The sequence below is a fragment of the Dermacentor albipictus genome, chromosome 4 (genome assembly GCF_038994185.2).
Source record: "Dermacentor albipictus isolate Rhodes 1998 colony chromosome 4, USDA_Dalb.pri_finalv2, whole genome shotgun sequence".
Classification (NCBI taxonomy): domain Eukaryota; kingdom Metazoa; phylum Arthropoda; class Arachnida; order Ixodida; family Ixodidae; genus Dermacentor; species Dermacentor albipictus.
In genome coordinates this window covers 658,085-684,611 of record NC_091824.1, presented here as the reverse complement: position 1 = coordinate 684,611, position 26,527 = coordinate 658,085, and the positions used below count along the sequence as shown (strand labels likewise).

The following is a 26,527-nucleotide window of genomic DNA, read 5'->3' as shown; positions in this document are numbered from 1 at the left end:
TTTTCGATGACTGTGCCGGATCATCACCTTGTGCTACAAGAATTCTTGCACCACGTGTTCCGTGTCGTCATCAGGACCACGAGGATACCTGCCTTTAAGGTAGGGGACCATTTTTTGGGACTTTAAGGACGATTGTGTGCCCACCCAAGGCGAGTCGTCGCTAAGCCTAGGCTTGCTCCGCCGACCGCTTGGCCTAGCCGCCGCGGCCGACGGGCGGTCGCTGCTGGAACGCGCATTATTCCGAACTCCACCTGCATCATGGCCACTCCCATGAGTGTTGAAATAGAGGGGGAGGATATTCACCCCGAAGAAGTAACCAGGACCCTGGGCTGGCGCATCGCCGGTGAACGCAAGTCCCGACCACGTCAGCGAGACCTAGGTCTACCCAATGCACTTCAACCAAAACCCTCCGGTGCCGGTCGTAGACCCGAGAACGCCAAAGATACGTTAATCAAGAGAGCGCGCATGCCTGCACTGCCCCGAGACGATACCAAGATCGTGGTGAGACCACGCGGTGGTCTGAATATCAGCAAGGTCGGCCATATGGAAGTTGGCCGGGCCATTTACGCTGCGGCGGGAGTCACCAAAGAAGAATGGATCCGGGACGTGATATGCCCAAATTACCAGCAAAACATCGTTGTCATCAGTACTTCAAAAAGAGAAAATGCTAACCGGTATGTTGCAGTCACCAAGATTGTCGTCCAAGGAAATGAGCACGAGGTCAGCGCCTACGAATCGGCCCCCCATGGCATGACCAAGGGAGTCATACGAGGCGTCCCCCTCGGAGACACGGTTCAAGAAATCAATGAGAACATCGTCAACGAATATAATCCCACTGCTGTAGAGGCCAACCGCATCGCTAACACGACGTCTGTGGTGATCGCCTTCAATGGACCCAAAGTGCCGAACTACGTTCGTTACGGGGGCCTGCTCGCCAAATGCTCGTTATACAGAAAACAGATATCTGCTATCAGTGCGGTCGCCTGGGCCACCGCATGGATGTTTGCCCTGATCCAACAGACCGGATCTGCCGGGGATGTGGTGCTCGAAATCCCGATGAACAGCACAAGTGTACCCCCAAGTGTGACCTCTGTGGAGGAGAACATTTGACCGCAGACAAGGTGTGCAGAGCTCGCTTCAAGATCCCGTACGTGGTACGGAAACGCCGGTGGGAGCGGAAAGATACCAACTACACGCCCGCAGAATCCTCCAAACCGCCACGTCGGGAGGGAGCAGCTACGTCAGGGTACCGGAATCACTCTCTTTCCTGTGAAGGCGGACGAGGGCGGAGCAGCAGCTGCGCCTCAAAGCCGGGCTCGAGAACGTCGTCGCCGGGTGACGTGGCCGGCAGCAGCTGCAGCGGGCGCCGCCGGGAGTCGCGCTCAAGGTCGAAGACCCGGAGCCAGACACCGTCGAGGAACGCCGCTAAACAGGTGGGCTGGGCAGTTAGATCTCCTATCGCTCTTAGCAACAAAGATTTCCCTCCCCTTCCCCAGACTCCCAAGCAAGATTGTGAGGAATGTATGCAACTCAAAGCGCTTGTAGTTAAGCAAAATGAGCAAATCAGCGCGCTTCTTGCACGCATGGAGGCATTAGAAAAATCGAAAAACAGCGAGGATGTCACAAAACGCAAAATTGCCAAGAGGGACGCTCAACCGGAGCCCCCAGTAACAGCAATGGAGGCAGAGAAAATTGAATCGAGTCCGTCTGAGGAACCGGCGTGGGCCAAGCCCATTGAAGCCCTCACCGAGATGGTCACACAGCTTGCCAGCCAAATCGGCCTGATAACGTCCAAGGTGGCCAAGTTCGACGCGCTAGAAGCTAATGTCAACCAGCTTATACTAACCACTCAAAAAGCTAAAAAGGGAGCCCAGTATGGGAAACCGTGCATGGCGAGTAGTCTCACGACTACCAACCGGAGCCAAGATGGCGGCCAGGCGTAAAAATAGGAAGGAAGATACAACGATCTTAGCCCAATGGAACTGCCGAGGAATTAAAGACAAAATAGGCGAATTACAGCAATACATAGATAATGCGGAACACAAACCGGATATCCTTGCAATTCAAGAAACGAACTCGCGACCAAAACTCGCGGGGTACGTTACATACACCGATCCCAGTGAGAAAAGCACAGCCATCCTAGTCCGAAGCAACATTGCTGCAACGCAGCACATTACCATTCAGAGAGGGTGTGAACACGTTCTCTTGGAAATTCACAGCAGAGGCATAGGAAGCAAAAACAACATCTTTATACTCAACGCATACTGTCGGCCCTCCAAGAAGAGCCTTGACATAGAGGGCACATTACTCGACAGCAAGAGAGAGGCGGGCAGCCGACCCCTATTGATATTAGGAGATTTCAATGCGCCTCACACAATATGGGGTTACAAATTTTGCTCCAAGAGAGGCAGGGTGCTGGCGAACCTCATGGATCAGCACACATTAGCTCTACTCAACGAACCAGACACTCCCACCCGCATGGGCACAAGTACAACCCGGGACACCACTCCAGACCTTACCCTGCTGAGTGGAACCTTGGACGTGTCGTGGCAGAACACAGGCGCGAACCTGGGGTCGGACCACGATATCCTCAGTATTGCGATCAGGGGGCCCGCCTTCAAGGCCCGATTGGGAACAACAAAGATAACTGACTGGGACAAACTTCGAAAAAGGCAAGCAGCCGATGAAGACGAGGACACGAACAGCACCAAATCGTATGGGGAATGGGCTAAGGAACAACTCGAGCTGGTAGACAAATACACCCAGAAAATTGCGACCACACTGCAGACACCCTGTGTGGACGCAAAGCTTGCCCACCTTTGGGAAGCACGACACAGCCTCACCAGACGCTGGAAGAAACAACGACACAACAAGAAACTTCGCAAACGCATCCATGATCTCAACAAGCAAGCAGCTGAATACGCGTCCAAGCTGTGCATAGAGAACTGGCTGAGCGTGTGTGATGGACTGCAGGGCACCCTTTCTACCAGGAAGACGTGGTGCCTCCTTCGTCACCTGATCGATCCTCTCGGCAGCAAGAGCGCCACTAATCGAAGCCTCACACGCACCCTCAACAACTATACTGGGGGTGCCGACAAACTCATCAACGACCTGAAGGCCAAGTACCTGAAAACGGAGAAGGGTGATATCGCACCTCCCGACTACGCAGGACCTACCAATGAAGCGTTAGATAAGCCATTCACTGACACCGAGTTGATCTCAGCAATCTCCGAGAGCAACAGGGGCAGTGCGCCGGGACCCGATTCCATTACCTACAAGTTACTTAACAACCTCGGGCACAAGGCCCGCAGACAGCTGCTCGAGTATATGAACCGGGTCTGGGAGTCTGGCAATCTTCCACACGAATGGAAAGAGGCAGAAGTCCGCTTCATACCCAAGCCTGGGAAGACACCTCACATCGACAACATGCGACCGATATCCCTCACGTCCTGCGTGGGGAAGGTCATGGAACGTATGGTACTTAAGAGGTTGCAGCGACATCTTGATGCCACCGATCAGATGCCAGAGACAATGTATGGCTTTAGGCAACACCTGGGCACCCAGGATGTTCTCGTACAACTCAACGAACTGGTAATTAAGCGAGCAACGAAGCAGGCGCCGCGAGCGATACTAGCGCTAGACCTCACAGGGGCATTTGATAACGTCACACATGAAAGTGTCCTCCGCAACCTGCGCAACGCGGGTTGTGGAGTGAAAACTTACAACTACATCCGAGACTTTCTTCGTAACCGAACGGCAAGGATCAGAATAGGAGAGGAGACATCCCAACCAATCTCCCTGGGGGATAGAGGAACGCCGCAAGGTTCGGTCCTTTCCCCCCTGTTATTTAACATGGCTCTCTTGCCGTTGCCCAAGCTTCTCGAATCAATAGATGGTCTGGGCCACGCATTATATGCCGACGACATCACCCTCTGGACTGCGAGGGCAGGGTCGGATGGCTGGATAGAAAACACGCTACAAAAAGCGGCTGACACGATCAACAGCTATGTGAAGACATGTGGCCTTTGCTGTTCGCCTCAAAAATCGGAGCTGACCGTTGTCAGGCCACGTGCATCAAGTACCCAAGCAGAAAATATAGAAATCACTTTGGAAGGGAACCGGATCCTCCCGGTACCACAACTCAGGATCCTGGGCCTCCTGATCCAGGCAGACGGCAAGGCAACAGCCATGATTAGAAAAATGAAGCTCACGTCAGACCAAATCTTGAACATGATCAGACGAGTGGCCAACAGGCGGAGGGGTCTGAAGGAATCGGACACCTTGCGCCTCGTTGAGGCCTTTGTTATATCACGAATCGTCTACGCGGCGCCGTACCTGCAGCTCCTGAAGAAGGACGTCTTACTACTTGACGCAATAATCAGGAAAGCCACGAAGCAGGCCCTGGGTATTCCCATAAATTCATCCACGACAAAATTACTTCAAATGGGAGTCCACAACACAGTAGCCGAGCTCGTAGAAGCCCACCTATCCAATCAAAGGGTACGCCTTAGCCAGACCAAGGCGGGCAGAAGCGTCCTCCGCAAGCTAGGATGGCAAGAATCGCACTACACCCGCCACGACCAATTACCCGAAAAGCTGAGTGAGAAGTTGGAATGCAAACCACTACCACGCAACATGAACCCCACAAGGCATGCCGGACGACGCGACGCCCGCGCAAGAGCCATCTCCAGGACCCTGGAGGAAGACGACACTGTTTTATATACAGACGCCTCTCTATCGAAACGCTCCACGAGGGCAACAGTCGTGGTCACCGGGCTAGAAAAGCTGGTCACCTGCGCATCAATCTACACTCCGTCTTCGGAGGAAGCAGAAGAAGTAGCGATAGCTCTCGCACTCCTGCAACCAAACGTCACCAAGATCGTCACGGACTCACAAGCTGCATACAAGAACTACAGATCTGGCTGGGTGTCCCTTGGGGCACTAAAAATTCTTGGTAAAGCTACGCCTCCTAAACAAGCAATCGAATTAGTTTGGGTCCCGGCTCACTCCTTAGTTGAGGGCAATGAATATGCTCATCAACAGGCCCGAGCGCTAAACTCCCGGGCCAACGAGGAGGAGGCAATGGGATGGCAACCCATCACAAATTACAGAGATATAGTCAGATATTACAGGGACGGCAGGAAGACATTCCCGCACCCCCACCACTCCTTGACCAGAGCCGAACAAACAATATACAGGCAAATCCAGGCAGGATCCTTTCCCCACCCCTGCCTCCAGAACAAAATGTACCCAGAGAGATATAAGAACACATGTCCTCACTGCAATGCATTAGGCACCCTTCGGCACGTCATAGGAGAGTGCAATTTTTCCATTGACCACCCCCCACCTATACCCATAACTAACCCCCCTGCTATCCCCACTCTTTCCGAGCGATGGGAGATCATGCTGTCCAGCCCCGCCCTGGAAGACCAGCTCCGACTGATCCACAGGGGCCAGGCGGCCCTGGAAGCATATGGAGCCCGCGAAGAGGGAGCCACCCCATCAGACGCTTAACGCGTTTCAGTTCGCAATGGACCAGTAAAGTTGTTTCTCTCTCTCTCTCTCTTCCCTCACCTAATCTGCTCATTTCTTATCCCTTAACGTTAAACCCATCATTCTTCTTATCATAGCTCGTTGCGTCGTCCTCAATTTAAGAAGAACCCTTTTCGTAAACCTCCAGGTTTCTGCCCGGTAGGTGAGTACTGGTAAGACACAGCTATTGTACACTTTTCTCTTGAGGGATAATGGCAACCTGCTCTTCATGATCTGAGAATGCCTGCCAAACTCACCCAGCCCATTCTTATTCTTCAAATTATTACCGTCTCATGATCCGGATCCGCCGTCACTATCTGCCCTAAGTAGATGTATTCCCCTACCACTTCCAGTGCCTCGCTACCTATTGCAAATTGCTGTTCTCTTCCGAGACTGTTAAACATTAGTTTTCTGCAGATTCATTTTTAGACCCACTCTTCTGCTCAACCTCTCCAGGTCAGTGAGCATGCATTGCAGTTGGTTCCCTGAGTTACTAAGCAAGGTAATATCATCAGCTAATCTCAAGTTACTAAGGTATTCTCCATTAACTTTTATCCCCAATTCTTCCCAATCCAGGTCTCTGAGTACCTCCAGTGAACACGCTGTGAATAGCATTGGAGAGATCGTATCTCCCTGCCTGACGCCTTTCTTTATTGGGATTGTGTTGCTTTCTTTATGGAGGACTACGGTGGCTGTTGAGCCGCTATAGATATCTTTCAGTACTTTTACATACGGCTCGTACACACCGTGATTCCGTAATGCCTCCATGACTGGTGAGGTTTCGACAGAAATAAACGCTTTCTCGTAATCAATGAAAGCTATATATAAGGGTTGGTTATATTCCGCACATTTCTCTATCACCTGATTGATAGTGTGAATATGGTCTATTGTTGAGTAGCCTTTACGGAATCCTGCCTGGTCCTTTGGTTGACGGAAGTCTAAGGTGTTCCTGGTTCTATTTGCGATTACCTTTAGAAAATAGTTTGTAGGCAAGTGACAGTAAGCTGATCGGTCCATAATTTTTCAAGTCCTTGCCGTCCCCTTTTCTATGGATTAGGATTACGTTAGCGTTCTTCCAAAATTCCGGTACGCTCGAGGACATGAGGCATTGCGTATACAGGGTGGCCAGTTTCTCTAGAACAATCAGCCCACGATCCTTCAACAAATCTGCTGTTACCTGATCCTCCCAGCTGTTCTCCCCCTTTGCATAGCTCCCAAGGCTTTCTTTACTTCTTCCGGCGTTACCTGTGGGATTTCTAATTCCACTAGACTATCCTCTCTTCCATTATCATCGTGAGTGCCACTGGTACTGTATAAATCTCTGTAGAACTCCTCAGCCGGTTGAACTATTTCATCCATATTAGTAATGATATTGCTGACTTTGTCGAAACCTGACACGAAACCTGACAAACAGTGAGGATAGGGTTTACATAGCTGAAAACCTGACCCTCCGTACTAGAAAGCTTCTCTACTTTGCTAAAGAATGGGCAAAAAGTTCTGGCTATAGGTGTGTTTGGTGTTCTAATGGGAAAGTCCTGGTACGTAAAAATGGTGGATCCTGCGGTTCTTGTGAAATGTTCTGACGACCTTTCTGCCCTAGCTCATTAATAAGAGGTATTTTTGAGCTCAGTAGAACCATTATGCACCTAGGCTATAAAACAAAGACCGAACGGTTCTCTACACTACGCGTACAAAAAAATAGGATTAAGCTGTATACATTCAAATGTGCAATCTCCGAATAATTAAACAACAGAACTGAAAACCTTCTTTTCAGAAATAAAAAAATTGTGTGATGTAGTTATGCTTACTGAAACGTGGTAACTGACGCTAGCAATATTTTTCATTTATTTAATAAGAAAATTTTCTATTTAAACAGAATCACGGCGTGGAGGAGGTGTTTCCTCGTTGGTAAATGAGTCTATATCATGTGATCTATCTGGCAACTTTTCGTGCACGGATGAAAATATTGAGGTTCTATGTGTTGAAACCAATTATACGTTATTTGCTGTTTGTTACCGACCAGCTGATGGCCGTTTGAATGCTTTTTTCATGTTTGTGGATAACCTGTTGTCATTCGCCAGTGAAAGCCAAAAATGTGTTGTTATTGGTGGCGACGTGAATATTGATATGGGTTCTGAAAACGCAACGACGCGCGAGTTTAAACACATTTGTCCAGAACGGTTGCATTAATGCCATATAATCAGCAACTAGGCTTACAGCTACAAGAGAAATTACGCTTGATCTCTTTTTGACAAGTTATCGCCCTTCATGTATTAGCAGTTGTGTTTTCGCGAATTGCATAGGTGATCAGATGCCAATATGTATGTACGTTGAAAGTGCACATATTGCGATACGCAGCAACGCAACTGACATATTTTATCCAGGCATTACTAAACAAACGCTGCAGGCATTTCAGGCAGAACTACGCGAGGTAAGCTGGGATAATATCCTTCAGGAAAGTAATGCGGAAATGGCTTACACTAAGTTTATCACAACGTTTGTTGATCTGCATTCAAAACACTTCGTCTGCAAAAAAGTAAGCATAAAAATTTCAGAACGCCTTCGCTAACAAAATACCTGTTTAAGAAAATAAAGAAGCGTGACCAGCTTAATAGTAAATTTGTAAAATACCGTGACTCTGCTGACTTGAAGGCTTTTAAAGAGTATAGAAATAAACTAACCAAAGAGTTAAGAAAAGCAAAAGATGCATATTATTTCCAGATGTTTTCTTCTGGCTCTCAGAGCCATAAACTTTGGAATAACCTGAATTTTATATTGGGGCGACAAAGAAGGAGAGAGTCTATAGAACAAATTGCTTACAAAGGAAAGAAGTTATCACGACAGGAGATGGTCGAACAGTTTAATAAACATTTTTTTTTATCGCGATACCTATGTTACTTCTGCAAAACTTCCTGACCTTACTTTCCCTCCAAATCAAAACACGCTCTTTTTCCAGCCTACAGATGTCCATGTAGTGCATACAGTATTTTCTAGTATTAAAAACTCGTCATGCATTGGTCCTGATGGGATACAAATAATACCCGTAAAATTTGTGCTACATGAGATCACTGAACTACATGCACACATATACAACTTATGCATCTCGACTGGTGTTTTTCCTGCAAAGATGAAGAGTGCGAGAGTAACAGTACTCCATAAGAAAGGCAACAAGCTAGACATAAATAATTACCGGCCCATACCAGTTCTCCCTATCTTTTCCAAAGCTTTAGAGAAAATAATATTTGTACGTTAAACTCATTCTGTAATAAGCACAACTTAATTAGCGAATCTCAGTATGGGTTTCAAAAAGACAAGTCTACAGAGTTAGCCCTAGTGCATCATAAAGAATATATCCTTACCCATTTCGAAAACAGCTCATAACTCTTGGTTTATTTGTATATTTCAGTAAAGCGTTCGATTATATTAGCCACAATAGTTTTCATAAGCTGAATCGTTATGGAGTTAGAGGACTTCCTCTTGAATTTCTGAAGTCGTATCTTCAAAATAGACGCCAGTATGTACAGATAAATAACTTCAGGTCCCAAGAGAGGTTTATACTTTCTGGAGTACCTCAAGGCAGCATTCTGGGTTGTTTGCTTTTTAATATATATGTTAACGATATTGTATATATTCATTTAAATCTAAAAATTTTAATTTACGCAGACAACACCAGTTTATTTATAACATCACGTTCTGACACCGAGCTTATCACCATATCAAATGATGTGCTCCTGAACATTATTTTATTTTTATTTGCAGGTACTGTTGGCCGATTGGGCCGTTACAGGGGTGAGGTAAGATAGTGGCACAAAACGCATCACGGCTTATATAAAGCAGCACTGTATAGCTAATACTTAATCAAAGCGTGCCATTATACATAAATATAATACAAAATCTGACTTAACAACCGTTATGTGAAACAAAGCAGCAATGTGTAGCCGAAAAATGCATCACGTACTACATACTACAACTTACATGATACATATTACATCACATACATCGAAACATTATGCACATAACAATACTAGACTCTACAACTTACACGAGAAATGTTAGATCATGAGGGTCCATTCAGAAAATATTTTGTAACTTCGGTTTCAAAATGTTCTACAGTTTGAGAATCACATATGGCGTTCGGTAAATCGTTCCAGTCTCTTATGGTTCTAGGAAAAAAAGAGTATGTGTATGTATTCACACGAGATTGATATACTACAAAGTTGTTGTACATGGTCATGTACTTAGTACATAGTCTAAGCAAAACTGTTTATGTGTCAACCCAACCAAAACTAAAGCTATAATTTTTTGGCCAAAAGGCAGCACCTCCATTTTACTACATGCCATAGCGTATAATAATGATCCGATTGAATTTGTAGGAAGCATCAAAATCCTAGGCGTGCATTTTTCTTCATCGCGGCTATGGAATGACCATGTAAACTTTGTAACGCAAAAACTGAATCAGATAACAGGTGTAATAAGCCGAAACCGTTACCTTCTTCCTACATCAGTTAAAGTCCTATTATATAACACCTTATTCGCCTCTCATCTCAATTATTGTCACCTCGTATGGGGCCTTACAACTGATACGAATTTAAACAAATTATTTTTATTACAGAAAAGGATAGTACGCGTCTTCGCAAATGATCCGTATGATTCACACACCGGCCATTTATTTGACAAGCTTAAAATCATCGCAGTGCACGAAATCTATAGGCGTCGAGTTTTCAGAAGTTTTATCACATGAACAGGAAAAGCGATCTATCCCTTGTTAAACTATCATGTTTAGAAGAACGTGTCCCCTCACGTTTCACAAGAAACACAGAACCCTGGACAGTGCACGGTGTTAGAAAGAACTAATTACAGCTTGCAAATGCTAAAAAAACAACTTACCAAGTCTTTTAAATGCTTACAAATCTGGCAATAATATACGTGCCCTTACCCCATCAGAATTTTCTCGACTTAATCAGCGGGACTAATATTCATGTTTATATGGTCAGCTATTTCAGAAGTGCAGATTCGATGAGTTTACAGCTTTTTATTCACATTTATATTACATATATATGCGTACATATATGTTTTTTTTCATTTGTCATGTGTGAAACGTTTTGTAACTTCATTACGAGCAACTATTCACTTTTCACTTAACGCTTCTCATGCATTCTTGCAAACTGTGTATTTTTGTATTGTTAAAAACACGCGGCAGCTCCGCGATGACCATGTCTTGTGGTCATAGGGGGCAGGGTGTCTTTTCAAGCTGCACGTACTTGCAGCTTTTCTTCCCTGTCTTCCCCAATCTGTTGGAAATAAAGGTATATTCAATTCAATATTCGATTCAGATGGTGATACATTCCAGTTTTTTGCCTACCTAATGGTTAGGAAAGTAGGTAGACAAAGGTTATAAAGGTTTCTATGTTAAGACAGCTATACTCTTGGCTAATAACAACCACGTTCTGATAAAGAAGACGAAGGGAGGCGTGCCTTGTGTCTACGCAACCTTTTATCTTCTGTTTTAGTGCGCTGTTGTTATTAGTCATAAAACAATAGTAACTCTCGATCCCAGTCTTCTATCATCTTGAACTGTGCTCTTCACGACGTTTGTTTGTCGCAGTGAGTTCATTTATGTATGGGCCGTTCCATGCAAACTGTACCAACATTGGCGCTTGAACATATGCTGTTTCTTTCTAAAAAAAATTGGTTCTTGCGTACAACAAGAAAAGTAAATGAAATATTTACCGACGAAATATTTCTTGCCCAATAATTTTTCGGTGGCTCAATCACCACCGAAACTTCCTCGCAAGTCCCGAAAGTATGCATCCATAGGAGGCGTTGCCAAAAAACTCTGTTACAGTGTGGGAGCCTACTATTTTGGTTATGCGAGTTTCGGTTTCGCCTCCAGCGTCTGGCAACCACGAGCGGCCTCGGTATGCCGCCGGATAGCGCGGGTAAAATAAACATTAGATCATGTTAGGCACAGAACCGCCGCGCAGACCAGACGCTACCGCATGGAACAGACGCGCTCGTGTGATTTTTCCTACACAGTCATGTATACCTATTGTAATAAATAATTAAACAGCTTAACGTGTCGACAGAACTCTCCTCCATATAAATGGTCACCCGGAGTTTCCAGAAGCAAACACTACAGCTTTCAATAATGCTGGACAGGTAGCCTACTAAGCGCGAAGCTGCAACGTATGGCAGCCACCGACGCTGCCCCGACAGAGAGACTCTACGAATCCCAGTGATATGCTGCCGTCTCCGCCGTCGCTCGAAAACTCCCGTGTTTCTGGCCTGCAGACCCTGCTCTTTGGTTCGCGCAAGTGCAAGCCAAATTTTCATCCTGGAGAATTGTGTCTCAAGAAACAAAGTTTCATCACGTTACTGCGGATCTAACACCACGCGAAGCAGCCGCGGTACGCGACATTATCCTCGCGCCTCCAACCGAGTAGCTATACGACGGGTTGAAATACGAGCTCGTCTGCCGCACCGCCCTGTCCGAGGCAGACGTAAGAACTTTTTTGAGGCGACGACTTAAGTTAGCGCTCATGGGGACACTTGGGCTCCAGTATCAGTTAATGCCGTGAACGGAACAGCACCTACGTCTACTTCAATTAGGTTTGTGCTGGTGAGGAGCGTCAACGGAAGGTTTAGACAGGACGAACGTGATGCAGCACTACCTACAAGAGCTGGATGGCCTAGTTTGCCGTCCGTTGGTTTGGCGAGGAAAAGCGGCAAGGTTGGGTTAACGGGGAGCGACGGCGTTGAGGCGATGGCGATCGCACGGAGGAGCGGCTGCCAGGGGCATCAGAAGTAGGATACAGACGGCGAGGTGAATAACGGCGAGTGTCGGCGTATGGGCGAGGAGCAGGGAATGAGCTTCAGTACGGCGGCATCCAGGTGGTGCGGCAGTGGCGTGATACATTACCAACGCGGTGGCAGCGGAAGCAGATCGGTTTGTCGTCTGGGGTTCGCCATCAAGCAGGATTGCGTGGTCTGGGAGCGAAATACTGGTCAATACAGGTTGTGGACATGGGAATGGGTGCCGAATCAGATCGGGAGACAGAGCACGTGGTAGGGATGCCAACGCTTGCAATTTCTTGCTGCACAACTGTTTGAATAACGGAAATAGTGGGGGCCCCGTGGTCAAAGGTACCGTGAGGGGGTCGTGGATGAAGGGGGCCAGACTCGCCGCTTCAATCGCACGGCGAAGGATACGTGTGACGTTCTCTTGAAATGGTCGTGTGGCGGTAGGAGCGGAGCAAGAGGACGTGGCAGGGGTGTCTGGGAGCCATGAAAACTGTGGGACGACGCGGCGGCTTTTAGCTACCTCGAAGCGGCGGCATTCTTTGACGATGGCGTAGACGGTAGAAACGTCGTTATAGGCGAGCAAATTTAAGGCGTCGTCCGTGATGCCTTTTAGGATATAGCCCACCTTGTGAACCTCGGTCATGTGCTCCTCGACTTTCCGGCAAAGCGCGAGCACTTGCTGTATGTAGGAGACACAGGATTCGGTCGACGACTGGACACGGGTGGCAAGCTCTTTTCGCGACCTGACGGGTTGCCAAATAAATCGCGAAGCCGCTCTTTGAAAATGTCCCAGCTGGAGAGATCGATCACATGGGTGCGAAACCAGACACGCGGTGCCCCGTCCAGGTAAAAGATCACATTGGCAAGCATGATGGTAGGGTCCCAGTGGTGGCTTTGGCTAACACGCTTATAGTGCTGAGCCAGTCGTCGACGTCAACGTCATTTTGGGCGGAGAATGTCCCAGGATCACGGAGACTAGGAACCGTAACATACGTTGTGGTTGGCGCCGGAGGTGTAGGTGGCGACGGGGTGGTTCCATCCGAAGCCATGGCTGCGAAGACAACAGTGCGGCCGCTTCGGAGCTCCGTGGCGAAGACGGGGAACGGTCCACCTACACCACAATGTTACGCGAAGGACGAGTCAGTAAGACGAGCAACTATTTACTGGTTATATTTAGAACAGCGGTTGCAGCGCTGACGGGTTAGATTCACAGCGCGAGCCCAGTTCGGTCTTTCTCCTCTTTTGTCGGGGGATGGCGCCCACGCGCCTCATTGAAACAATCAAATACCACACGCGTATAGCAAAATCGTATGCGAAGGTCATTGACACTCCACCGTGACCACACTGTGGGTCAGAGTAAAAAGCGGAGCATGAATTTTTCGATTGTGGCGGGTCGCTACTAAGAGCGACGTGCGGCCGTCATTGTGGTAGCTGCGGCGGTCCGTCGCGGATGGTGAAATGCTGCACTGGTTGGCGTAACGCTTGATGTGCCGAAGCTGCCGGAGGATTTGACATAAAATAGAATATCATGACGACCCATCGGTCTTTTCGTTGCTCTGAGGCCATGTCCAGGATGTCAAATGGTGAGATATTATGTCAATAGGTAGAAGTACTGGCGTCCGAAGTAAGTGGGAAGCGTGAGAGGGCATCGGCGTCAGAGTGTCTGCGTCCAGAGCAATAGACCACACGGATATCATATTGTCACACGGTCTTGACGTCAAGGAACACAGTAGCAATACTGTGAACGAGAAAACTAACTTTTATTGGGCGAACCTGTGCCCACAAAACAGGCTACACTTATAGCACAACGATAGCGGCGAACACGCTCGGCGATCGTCGAAAATCTGATCGGCGGGTCAAGCGCGTCGGCTTTTATAGATCACTCGTGGAATGTTCCAGATTAACCGATGGGACCCGCGTGCCTTCCACAAAGTTCTGCACTATTCGCGTCGCGCATACATGCAATCAGATTACACAAGTTGCGGTGAAAGACAGTGGAGGGAACCATCGATAACATTCCAGAAACTTCTTTTACATGCAGGCGCGTCCTGCGCTGCACGATAACGTTTGTTAGGCGGCCAAACGTGGTCGCCCGATAAAGATAAGTACACGTGTCAATATTCCTAGATTCGGAGGGCCAAACGAGCGAGGCTGCCCGACTTGTATTTGAAGGTTCGCAAGAGCAAAGAGCGTGATGATTAGCCTCCACGTCCAAGGATCGGCCGTAGAGATATCAGTGAAATTTCTGAAGAGCCCATACGATGGCCAGTTACTTTTCTTCTGTTACTAATTGGCCTCAGGTTTTGTGAGAGGACAACTGGCGTAGGCGACCACATATTCGGCATTTACAAAGCAGTTACGGACGCCTTTAACCAGCAATCCCTACAGGATAACCTAAATCTTGTACAAAACTGGTGCAACGACTGGATAATGACGCTTAACATAAACAAATGCAAATATATATCTTTCCACCATCACAGTAATCCTCTCCCGTTTCCCTACACTATCTATAACGTTCCTATCGACCCTGTCCAATCTTATAAATATCTCGGTGTTCATCGTAGTCATGATCTTGCGTGAAATAGCCATATCGCGAATACTATTTCATCTGCTAACTAAACGCTTGGCTTCTTAAAGCGTCATCTCCACTCTGCCCCCCAGCATGTTAAGCTACTCGCATAGAAATCACTAGTTCGATCAAAATTAGAATACGCATCGCCCGTCTGGTGTCCCAAGCAAGTATACCTTGCTAATTCACTTGAATCAGTTCAAAACAGCTCAACTAGATTAATTCATTCCTCGTACTCTTTTGATATCAGCATATCATCTCTGAAATCGCAGTCCCACCTACCTACTCTTGCACTTCGCCGCCACATTGCTAGTTTATGCTTATTTCATGAATTCTTTCATTCCGAGCTATCACGGGAACCCTACATCTGCCCTCCTCCACCACGTTTCTCTCTTCGCACCGTACATCAGCAGCAGCTATCTCGACTAAGAGCACGCAGAAAACCTTTTTCTTGGTCATTCTTGCCGCGGACTGCTAGCGACTGGAACGGCCTTCCCCAAGAACTTGCTGCCATCACATGCCTATCTATATTCCTTAACCAAATTAGGTGTGCGCTGACATCGGAATAATCATTTTTGCTTGTATAACTCATCCAAAACTTTTTGTGTATTCTGTTGTTCACCTATATGTGTCCCACACCTTATGTAACGCCCTCACACGATGGTCTTTAAGGAAATAAAGTGAAATGAAATTAGTGGTCTTACGTTGTGCGACCACGGCACCAAGGCCGACAGCACTGGCGTCAGTGTGAAGATATTGTCACGTGGTAGTGACGGTGAAGAAAGAACACAGTAGCAGTACTGTGAAAGATAAAACTAGCTTTTATTGGGCGAACCTGTGCCCACAAAACAGGCTACACTTAATGCACAACGATAGCGGCGAAAACAGTCGGCGATCGTCGAAAATCTGATCAGCGGATCAAGCGCGTCGGCTTTTATAGAGCAGTCGTCGAATGTTCCAGACTAATCGTTCGGACCCGTGTGCCTTCCACAAAGTTCTACACCATTCGCGTTACGCGATGAAATCAGATAACACAAGGTTCGGCGACAACAGACAGCCGGGCAGAAGCATCGATAACTTTCCAGAAACATCGGATACATTCAGGCGCGTCCCTCGCTGTGCGATTACAGCTGTTAAGCGGCGAAACGTGTTCGCCCGATAAAGACAAGTACACGGGTCAATGCCCCCCTCTTAAAAAGCATCGACCCGATGCTACATACAAGCGAAATAAAAACACCTCTAGCAAAGAAAACAACAACAAAAGAAAATAAGGAATTTCGTCAGCGTCCGTAAAAGGGTTTAGGGCGCACCACGTGGACCACTTCAGATCGTGCGCGGCGCCGCTGTGAATGCGAAATGCCGTCTGGCACGACCTCACAGTCCAGAGCGCCAATACGTTGGATGACCTTGTAGCGTCCGAAATAGCGTCGGAGTAGTTTCTCACTGAGTCCTCGTCGGCGTATCGGTGTCCAAACCCAAACACGGTCGCCGGGCTGGTACTCAACAAAGCGTCGTCGGAGGTTGTAGTGTCGGCTGTCGGTCCTCTGTTGGTTCTTGATCTGTAGGCGGGCGAGCTCTCGGGCTTCTTCGGCGCGCTGGAGATAGCTAGCGGCGTCAACATTCTCTTCGTCAGTGACGTGGGGCAGCATGGCGTCGAGCGTCGTCGTCGGGTTCCTGCCGTAAACCAGCTTAAACGGCGTGATCTGTGTTGTTTCTTGCACCGCCGTGTTGTAAGCAAATGTTACGTACGGCAGGACGGCATCCCAGGTCTTGTGCTCGACGTCGACGTACATCGCTAGCATGTCGGCTAGGGTCTTATTCAGCCGCTCCGTAAGACCATTCATCTGCGGGTGGTAGGCCGTGGTCCTCCTGTGCCTTGTCTGACTGTATTTCAGAATGGCTTGGGTGAGCTCCGCTGTAAAGGCCGTTCCTCTGTCGGTGATGAGGACTTCTGGGGCGCCATGTCGAAGCAGGATGTTTTCGAGAAAAAATTTCGCCACTTCGGCTGCGTTACCTTTCGGCAGTGCTTTAGTTTCAGCGAAGCGGGTGAGGTAGTCTGTCGCCACGACGATCCACTTATTTCCGGTTGTTGACGTCGGAAAGGGTCCCAGCAAGTCCATCCCGATCTGCTGGAATGGTCGGCAAGGAGGCTCGATTGGCTGTAGTAATCCGGCTGGCCTTGTCGGCGGTGTCTTACGTCGCTGACAGTCTCGGCATGTTCTGACATAATAGGCGACGTCGGCGGTCAGGCGTGGCCAATAATACTTTTGTTGTATCCTCGCGAGTGTCCGGGAAAAACCGAGGTGTCCAGCGGTCGGATCGTCATGTAGGGCGTGCAATACTTCTGGACGAAGTCCTGACGGGACAAGAAGGTAGTTGGCGCGGACTGGTGAAAAGTTCTTCTTCACGAGGAGATTGTTTTGAAGCGTGAAGGAAGATAATCCTTGCTTAAATGCCCTGGGGACAACGTCGGTGTGCCCTTCCAAATATTCCACCAGGCCTTTTAGCTCCGGGTCTGCCCGTGGCTGTTCAGCGAAGTCTTCCGCGCTTATCAGGCCAAGGAAGGCGTCGTCATCTTCGCCATCTTGCGGCGGCGGGTCAATGGGGGCGCGTGATAGGCAATCGGCATCGGAGTGTTTTCGTCCGGACTTGTAGGTTACAGTGATGTCGTATTCTTGTAGTCGGAGGCTCCACCGCGCCAGTCGTCCTGAAGGATCCTTTATACTCGCTAGCCAACACAACGCGTGATGGTCACTGGCGACTTTGAATGGCCTGCCATAAAGATAAGGGCGAAATTTAGCTGTAGCCCAAACGATGGCAAGGCATTCCTTTTCGGTCGTAGAATAGTTGCCTTCTGCTTTGGACAGCGACCGGCTAGCGTAAGATATCACCTGTTCGACTCTGTTTTTCCTCTGGACTAGAACGGCACCGAGGCCTAGGCTACTGGCGTCAGTATGGATTTCTGTGTCGGCGTACTCGTCGAAGTGCGCAAGTACCGGCGGCGACTGCATGCGTCATTTGAGTTCTTCAAATGCGTCGGCCTGCGGCATTTCCCACTTGAACTCAACATCACATTTAGTTAGACGTGTCAACGGCTCGGCGATGCGTGAAAAGTCCTTGACAAAGCGCCTGTAGTAGGCGCACATGCCAAGGAATCTTGTCATGGACGCGTCATGGACACTGTGTCCATGACGCGCTGAAACGTTGCAGTCGCCGAGCACAGTCCGAATGGCATGACCTTGAACTCGTACAGGCCGTCTGGCGTGGTGAAGGTGGTCTTTTCGCGATCTCTTTCGTCGACTTCTATTTGCCAATAGCCAGACTTGAGGTCCATCGATGAGAAGTACTTAGCGTTGCAGAGCCGATCCAATGCATCGTCTATTCGTGGAAGGGGGTATATGTTCTTCTTCGTGATCTTGTTCAGACGACGATAATCCACGCAGAAACGTAAGCTTCCCTCCTTTTTCTTCACCAGGACAACAGGGGATGTCCACGGGCTTTTCGACGGCTGGATGATGTCGTCGCGCAGCATTTCGTCAACTTGTTCTCTTATAGCTTCGCGTTCTCGCGGCGAAACTCGTTAAGGGCTTTGGCGGAGTGGTCGAGCGTACTCCTCGGTGATTATGCGATGTTTGGCGACTGGTGTTTGTCGAATCCTCGATGTCGTCGAAAAGCAGCCTTTGTATCGTCGGAGCAGACTTCTGAGCTGCTGTTGCTTGATCACTGGGAGACTTGGATTAATGTTGTAGTCTGGTTCGGGAACCATGGTCGTCGGGGTAGATGCGGCGGAATCCGAGAGGACAAACGCATTACTGGTTTCCACAATTTCCTCGATGTACGCGATCGTCGTGCCCTTGTTGATGTGCTTGAACTCCGGGCTGAAGTTTGTCAGCAACACTTCAGTTTTCCGTCCATGCAGTCGAGCGATCCCTCTTGCGACGCAAATTTCACGGTCTTGCAGGAGACGTTGGTCGCCTTCGATGACACCTTCTGCGTCAGCGGGTATTTCGGTGCCGACCGAAATAACAATGCTGGAGCGGGGCGGGATGCTCACTTGGTCTTCGAGCACACTCAAGGCGTGGTGACTACGGGGGCTCTCCGGCGGTATCGCTTTATCTTCCGACAGCGTTATTGACTTCGACTTCAGGTCGATGACTGCGCCGTGTTAATTCAGGAAGTCCATACCGAGAATGACGTCTCGAGAACACTGTTGGAGGATAACGAAGGTGGCAGGGTAAGTCCGGTCATGAATGCTTATCCTTGCCGTGCAGATTCCAGTCGGCGTAATCAGGTGCCCTCCAGCGGTGCGAATTTGAGGGCCTTCCCATGCAGTCTTAACCTTCTTCAACTGGGCGGCGATGTGTCCACTCATGACGGAGTAATCAGCCCCTGTGTCCACTAAGGCGGTAACCGTGTGGCCGTCGAGAAGCACATCGAGGTCGGTGGTTCTTTATCTGGCGTTGCAGTTAGGTCTTGGCGTCGGATCACGGCTGGGTCGTGGTGAACTGAAGCTGGAACGTCGCGTCGTCAAGTCGTCTTTCGTCGGTGTAGTCTTGGCTTGCTGACTTCGTCGGGACGGCGGCGTGTCATCATTAGGTCGTCGAGATGGTTTGTTCGTCGACTTCGTCGGCGGCGGAGGATCTTCGTCACTTCGACGAACAGCAACCGCACCTCCATCGGTTGCTGCTTTTAGTTTTCCGGATATGGGCTCGCTGACCGGCCCCGGGCTGGGCCAGTGTATGGTCGGCGCTGCGGCGACAGGTAGCGGCTTGGTGATGGCGAACGCGACGGTCGTCGAGACCTCCATTGAGTAGCGGCGAGGTAGTCGGCGATGTCACGCGGGCGCTCTCCAAGCTGTGGACGCGGCGCGTTGACGGCGAAACATCGTAGTCCCATCTCTCGGTATGGGCATCGTCGGTAGACGTGACCTGCTTCTCCGCAGTGGTAGCAGAGCGGGCGGTGGTCAGGAGCGCGCCAAACGTCGGTCGTCCTCGGGTAGCTGCGCTCGGCGACGGGTGGGCGTGCTGGCGGCGGCGGTGGTGGCCGACGGAATTGCGGCGTTACGGGGCCCTGGCCCGGTCGTGGAAGGGAACCTTGACGGCGGGCGACGGCGGCGTAGCTCATCGCTTGCGGCTGAGGCTGCGGCGGTTCTGGTTGCACCTCAGGAACTCCAAGCGATCGGTGCACCTCTTCTTTTACGATGTCGGTGATCGAGGCCACTTGAGGCTACGACGAAGGCAAGACCTTGCGCAGTTCTTCACGCACAATGGCCCTGATGGTCTCGCGCAGATCGTCCGTGGCCAGTGATTGAATTCCTGCGTAGTGGGTAGAGCTTGTATGGCGGTTGAATTGCCGGTTCCGCATTTCGAGTGTCTTCTCAATGTTCGTCGCCTCACGAAGAAACTCTTCGGCGGTCTTCGGTGGGCTTCTTACCATCCCGGCGAAAAGTACCTCTTTTACACCACGCATCAGTAGGCGGACTTTCTTCTCCTCGGCCATATCCGGGTCGGCGTGGCGGAACAAATGGCTCATTTCTTCCGTAAAAATGGCAACGTTCTCGTTTGGTAGCGGCACTCGGGCGTCCAGCATAGCTTCGGCCTTTTCCTTGCGCACGACGCTTGTAAAGGTGCGTAGGAAGCCGCTACGGAACAGGTCCCACGTTGTCAAGGTCGATTCCCTGTTCTCAAACCAAGTTCTGGCGGTGTCTTCTAAGGCGAAGTAGACATGCCTCAGCTTCTCGTCGGAGTCCCAGTTGTTGAATGTTGCGATTCGTTCGTAGGTCTCCAGCCACGATTCCGGGTCTTCAGTCGCTGCTCCATGGAAGGTTGGTGGGTCCCGAGGTTGTTGTAGGATAACAGGGGACGCTGGGGCCGCCATTGGGGTTGTCTTGACCACGATGTTCTTTGTCGTCTCAGGTAGAAGTCCGTGCTCTGGGGCAGTCCTTGCAGTCTGCGGCTAGCACGTTGGTCTTGGGCGATGTTCGTTCTGTCCTTGGGCTTCGGGCTTGGATCGCGGCTTTGCGGGGGCGTTCGGTACATGAACGCACTAGCACTTCCACCAGATGTCACGTGGTAGTGACGGTGAAGAAAGAACACAGTAGCAGTACTGTGAAAGACAAAACTAGCTTTTATTGGGCGAACCTGTGCCCACAAAACAGGCTACACTTAAAGCACAACGATAGCGGCGAACACAGTCGGCGATTGTCGAAAATCTGATCAGCGGGTCAAGCGCGTGGGCTTTTATAGAGCAGTCGTCGAATGTTCCAGACTAATCGTTCGGACCCGTGTGCCTTCCACAAAGTTCTACACCATTCGCGTTACGCGATGAAATCAGATAACACAAGGTTCGGCGACAACAGACAGCCGGGCAGAAGCATCGATAACTTTCCAGAAACATCGGATACATTCACGCGCGTCCCTCGCTGTGCGATTACAGTTGTTAAGCGGCGAAACGTGGTCGCCCGATAAAGATAAGTACACGTGTCAATATGTAGGTGCGCTCGGATCAAAATGGCTCAAGATTTGCGGAGACTTAAGTAGGCAATGAAGAGCCGCGAAGCCATCATCAGAGGCTTCAGACCAAGTAGAAACTTCATTGTCGCTGAGGAGAAGCTGGTTTAGGGGTGAGATCACAGTAGTGAAATTGCGAACTAATCGTCGAAAATACGAGCATAGGCCACTGAAGCTGCGTAGTGCTTTCAAGTTAGTGGGCTTCGGGAATTCGGATACCACGCGAAGTTCAGCAGGATCAGGAAGAATGCCTTCTTTGGAGACAACACGTAGCCTAATATAGCCAGTTTTCGAGCTGCAAATAGAAACTTTTTAAGTTAAGCTGGAGACCAGCATTACGGAGACTTGTCGAAACGTGATATAAATGGCGAAGATGGGTCGGAAAATGAGAGGAAAAGAAAACGACGTCATCGAGGTAGCAGTGACAAGTATGCTACTTCAGGCCGCGCAGGATGCCGTCCATCACGCTTTCAAAGGGGGCGTGCGCGTTACAGACCGAACAACATTACAATGAAGTCATACAAGCCGGCTGGTGTGACATGCGCGGGTTCGGAACACTCAGCTTTAGCCATAGGCACCTGTCAGTAGCCATAGTGGAGATCTAACGAGGAAAACAACTCCGCTTCTTGCAAACACCCCAGTGCGTCGATGATACGTGGCAACGGGTATACACCCTTTTGGGGTAATCTTGTTAAGCCTCCGAATATCAACGCAAAATCGTATCGTGCTATTTTAACGCGACAGCGTTAAGGAGCTCGTGCCGCAGAAAAGCCGGTTTCGTCGGCGTTGGTGTCGGCGTCGGCCGTGAGCGAAAAATCCCGGAAGGCAATTCATAAATAAAAACAGCTTGCAAGATGGGCTGGGTGGGGACCGAACCAGGGTCTCCGGAGTGTGAGACGGAGACGCTACCACTCAGCCATGAGTTCGATGGTTCGAAGCGGGACAAAAGCGCCTCTATTGAATGTGGTGTTGCCTTAGAAACGTGCCTTAGAAAGTTATACTATGGTGTATATCGGTAATTATTAGCATGTAAATTACAGAAGTCGCAGTTAAACGAGTAGCGAAGTACGTTTCCGCTACATTTCTTCTGCGCTTTGCGCACACGCAGAGCCTTCTTGCGGAAAACACAGAAGACTCCCTCCTCGCAATGTATGTACGGCGCTGCCCCGACAGGTGGCGCGCCACTCGCCCGCTTCTCCCCTTCGCCTTGTTTGAGCGCATTGGGGCCATGCGGGGACCGTGCGAGGATGCCCCAATACCGTTGCGTTTAATAAGTTTTCAGTTCAGTTCAGTTCAGTTCAGTTTATTAACTTAAAAGTACCCCGTAAAGGGGCATTACTTAAAGGCTGTGTTTCTATAAGGTAGGAAAACATTGTCAGAGATAATTATTTAACAAAATGGTTGGTTACAAGTTCTGTGAACGAAGATGGACAAGTCGTATTAGCGATGTTGGCGGGAAGGCCGTTTCCGTCTGTGGCGGTCCGGAAAAAAAAAGGAGGCTGCGAAGGCGGTTGTCCGTGCACGTGGGCGTGCCACTTGAAGTGGATGGCTGGTGCGATGAGATATGCGTGCTGCTGCTGTGATGTAAGGCTCTTGATTAAGGGAAGAAAAGAAGAACTTGTGGTACAGGGAAGACTGGAAATGCGACGTCGACATGAAAGTATTGACAAGTCGGACTCTGATTTCAGTGATGAAACGCTGGCGTCGTATGAATATGAAGTATGAATGAATCTAACAGCACAATTTTGAACTGATTCTAATGCGTCGGTGAGATATGCTTGATGCGGGTTCCAGATGGCTGACGCGTTTTCCAGTTTCGGCCTGACAAGTGACTTATATGGTAGTAATTTTAAATCTTATGGGACCTGCCGTAGATTCTGTTTTAGAAAACCTAAGGTTTTGTTAGCTGCAGAGATAATGCTAGTGACATGTGCGCGCCAAAACAAACCGTGAGATAGGTTTACACCTAGATATTTATAGGATTGTACTGATTCTAATGGTGTGGTATTAATCGCATATGGGAAGAAGGAAGTGTTGCGACGGCGGGAGAAGGACACCAATTTACATTTGTTGGCGTTAAGGGTCATCAGCGAATTGCTGCACATACTAAAACATTGTTAAGATCATTTTGGAGTGCAGTATGGTCAGATGAGTTATTGATAGAGTGGTAGATGACGCAGTCGTTTGCAAAGATGCGTATATTACAGGAGACACACTGAGGTAAATCATTAATATATATTAAAAATAACAGGGGACCAAGAACAGATCCTTGGGGCACACCAGAGGTTACTGGGAGGGCACTTGATAGGTTACCGTTGATTAAAATCATTTGTGTGCGATTAGACAAAAATTCCTTTATCCAGATTAGAACGTATAGGGTCCAAGTTCAACAGTTGAAGTTTTAGTAGCAAACGTTGGTGGGATACTTTATCAAATGCCTTTGCTAAATCTAAAAAGATTGCGTCAGTTTGTGCATTGATGTCAAGGTTAGTATGCAAGTCATGAACGAAAGTAGCTAATTGAGTTTCGCAAGAGAAACCTTTGCGAAAACCATGTTGTGAAGGGTGAAAAAAGGGATTACTGTCCAAGGAGGCAATGATTTGCGAGTAGATGACATGTTCCATGATTTTGCACGGCACGCTTTTAGTGAGATGGGTCGATAATTTAATGGAGAATTCCTGTTACCTGTTTTGTAGACTAGAATGACTCTTCCTACTTTCCAATCACCCGGCATGTTTCCTGAAGAGAGTGACTGTGAGAACGGTAAGGACAAGTATAATGCAGCCATGTGTCTTGCGTTCCTTAGAAGTTTAGAGTTAATTTCATCAATGCCAAATGAAGATGATAGCTTAGTCTTCTGGATTATGGATGAAATTCCGCCAGCACAAAATGTGATGCACGGCATGTGACCTTCAATGTTGTACAAAGGTAAAGAAATGTTTGTTTCGATTTCTTTCGTAAATACTGTTGCAAATGCGGAATTACAAGTGTCAGCGCATTCAGTATCGGTAATTGTCTCGTGTGAGTCATTGGTGAGTTTATTAGTGCGAACAGGATGAGGATTTATTACTTGCCAAAATTGTCTTGGGTTAGTGCGCAGCAAATTTGGGAGTGTAGTGCCATAATAGGAACGCTTTGCGCTGCGGATTGCAATCAGATATTCGTTTTCAGCTATGTAGATTTCTCATCGATGCGAGTTCCCGTTATTTGTAGCCACTCGGTAAGGACGTTTCTTTTTATTTTCTAGTTTTTTAAGGCGTTAGTAAACCAAGGTTTTTGATTACTGGGGCGAATGTGAACTTTAGGAATATATTTGTTAGCCAAATCTGTTAACTTATCCTTAAACATCGACCAGTTATGGATTATTGACTGATTGCGATACGCGGCTTCAAACGTGGGGAAGAAGGTCTCAAGTTCGCGGTTAATTGCGTCATAGTCACCCTTCTCGTAAAGCCTTATAGTTTTCTTATGTGTCTTATTTGGTGTTACAGGAAAAGAGAAAGTAGCATGAATGACATTATGGTCGCCAATTTTTCGAAGGTGTGTAATTGATGAGAGGGTACTGGGATTATTAGTCAGGATGAGGTCCAGAATGGTTGCGGATTCTGGTGTGACACGCGTTGGCTCCGAAACGAATTGTGTCACATTAAAGTTCAAACAAATGTCGATGAAATCCCTTGTCTCTGGGGGACTTACTATTAAAGAATATGGTAAGTTGCTTCAGTCTATGTTTGGGAAATTAAAGTCCCCGAAAAGTAGGATGGAGGCATTACGGTAGGTGGTCGTTAGTTCAATTAATTTGTTATTGACACGTGTACTTATCTTTATCGGGCAACCATGTTTCGCAGCCTAATGCCTGTTTCACATGATGCGATTTTCGTCGCACCGGAAGTGCGATTTCCGTCGTTTGCGATGAAAATCGCAGTCGCAGTGCCGACCCCCCGATTTTCGGCTGCGACCAACCGGTTGGTCGCACCGTCGCACCGATCGCTGCGATTTTCCGTCGAAATTGCGCGGAGAGCTGCCAAAGGAGCTATTTCGCTGGTTTGTTTTGGAAAATGGCGTCTCGATCGACAAGTGCAATACGCGGAGACGTGGATCGTCGAATTCGGTACGTACGCGAAGGGAGAATAAAAAACTTGTACCGCAGATTGCATTCTCCGATTTCTATGCGTTTGTTGACACTCTGCACAGCAAATGAAGTGCATTTTCACGTTTGCTTCGTACGCCTTTGCGAGTTGTCAGTGCTAGGAGGTGTTCGATCCCCAGCAGACGACGAGGTCGCTACAATGTTTTGAGTAGCATGCAAAAATCGCGCTTACGGAGCAGCTTGAATTATTTCAACCTCGTCAAGGGCAAATGACAAGACAGCAAAGTACCCGAAGTTTCAACGTTGCGCTGAACGCGGTACCGTTCAGTTGCATTTTCTTGTCGGTTTTCAAGCACGAATTTCCCGATGCATCTTGAAAGCTTATCTTGCGTCTTATTAAATCTGACAGAGCAAAAGTTTAGGCTATCGTAATGAATTTGCTACGATAGCATTAAATCCGTGGCTTGAATAAAATATTACATGCACGTTTGGTTGCACCTCTTCGCTGGAGAATTTTTTTTTTCTTGCACAGAAACCAATAAACATTGACTATGTTGCGGACTTTGTATCCTTACTGCATCTGTATGAACACTTGCTCTGCAAGGTAATTAACTGTACAGCTAGTAGATTAAGTAAATACAGTGACAACGTACCCTCCTGCACAATTATGTAGAACTCGTGCAACAATGCGAAAAGCAGGCAAACGCCCTGTTCTTGTGTGGATAAAACAGTATAAAACGACACGCTGAAGAAAAGTAAATCTAAACTGTGCAGTGAAGTCAGCCAGTACAAGCAGTTCTTGCACGTTCACAGCTGATCAAGTGTGCAGAAACATTCATGCCTTACATGTTTCTAGTAAGTTTCTAATAAGTTTGTGATCACATATATTAGTGTGTAAACCCATATAACGATATCCGCTGCGATTACTATCTTTGTAAGTAATGAAATACCATGCTACTTGCAAGAACATATATCACCTGAGAATTTTAGAACAAATTTCTGCATTTCAACTATACACAATATGTG

At 48.3% G+C, this 26,527-nt stretch overlaps 1 protein-coding gene across 13 annotated transcripts in view; it reads right to left on the bottom strand.

Moving 5' to 3' along the window:
• LOC135896267 (carboxypeptidase N subunit 2-like) overlaps positions 1 to 26,527 on the bottom strand; it is a 217,762-nt gene that overhangs the window by 87,815 nt on the left and 103,420 nt on the right. For 2 of the 13 annotated variants that reach the window (XR_011513791.1, XM_070536771.1), the window contains one exon: positions 13,327 to 13,444. The exons of the other annotated variants lie outside the window; for them this stretch is intronic. Coding sequence is in view for 1 of the 2 variants with exons in the window: in XM_070536771.1 (XP_070392872.1) it covers positions 13,327 to 13,444 (118 nt within the window). In the remaining variant the exon portion in view is untranslated. The remainder of the gene's footprint in view (positions 1 to 13,326; positions 13,445 to 26,527) is intronic. 13 annotated transcript variants of the gene reach the window in all.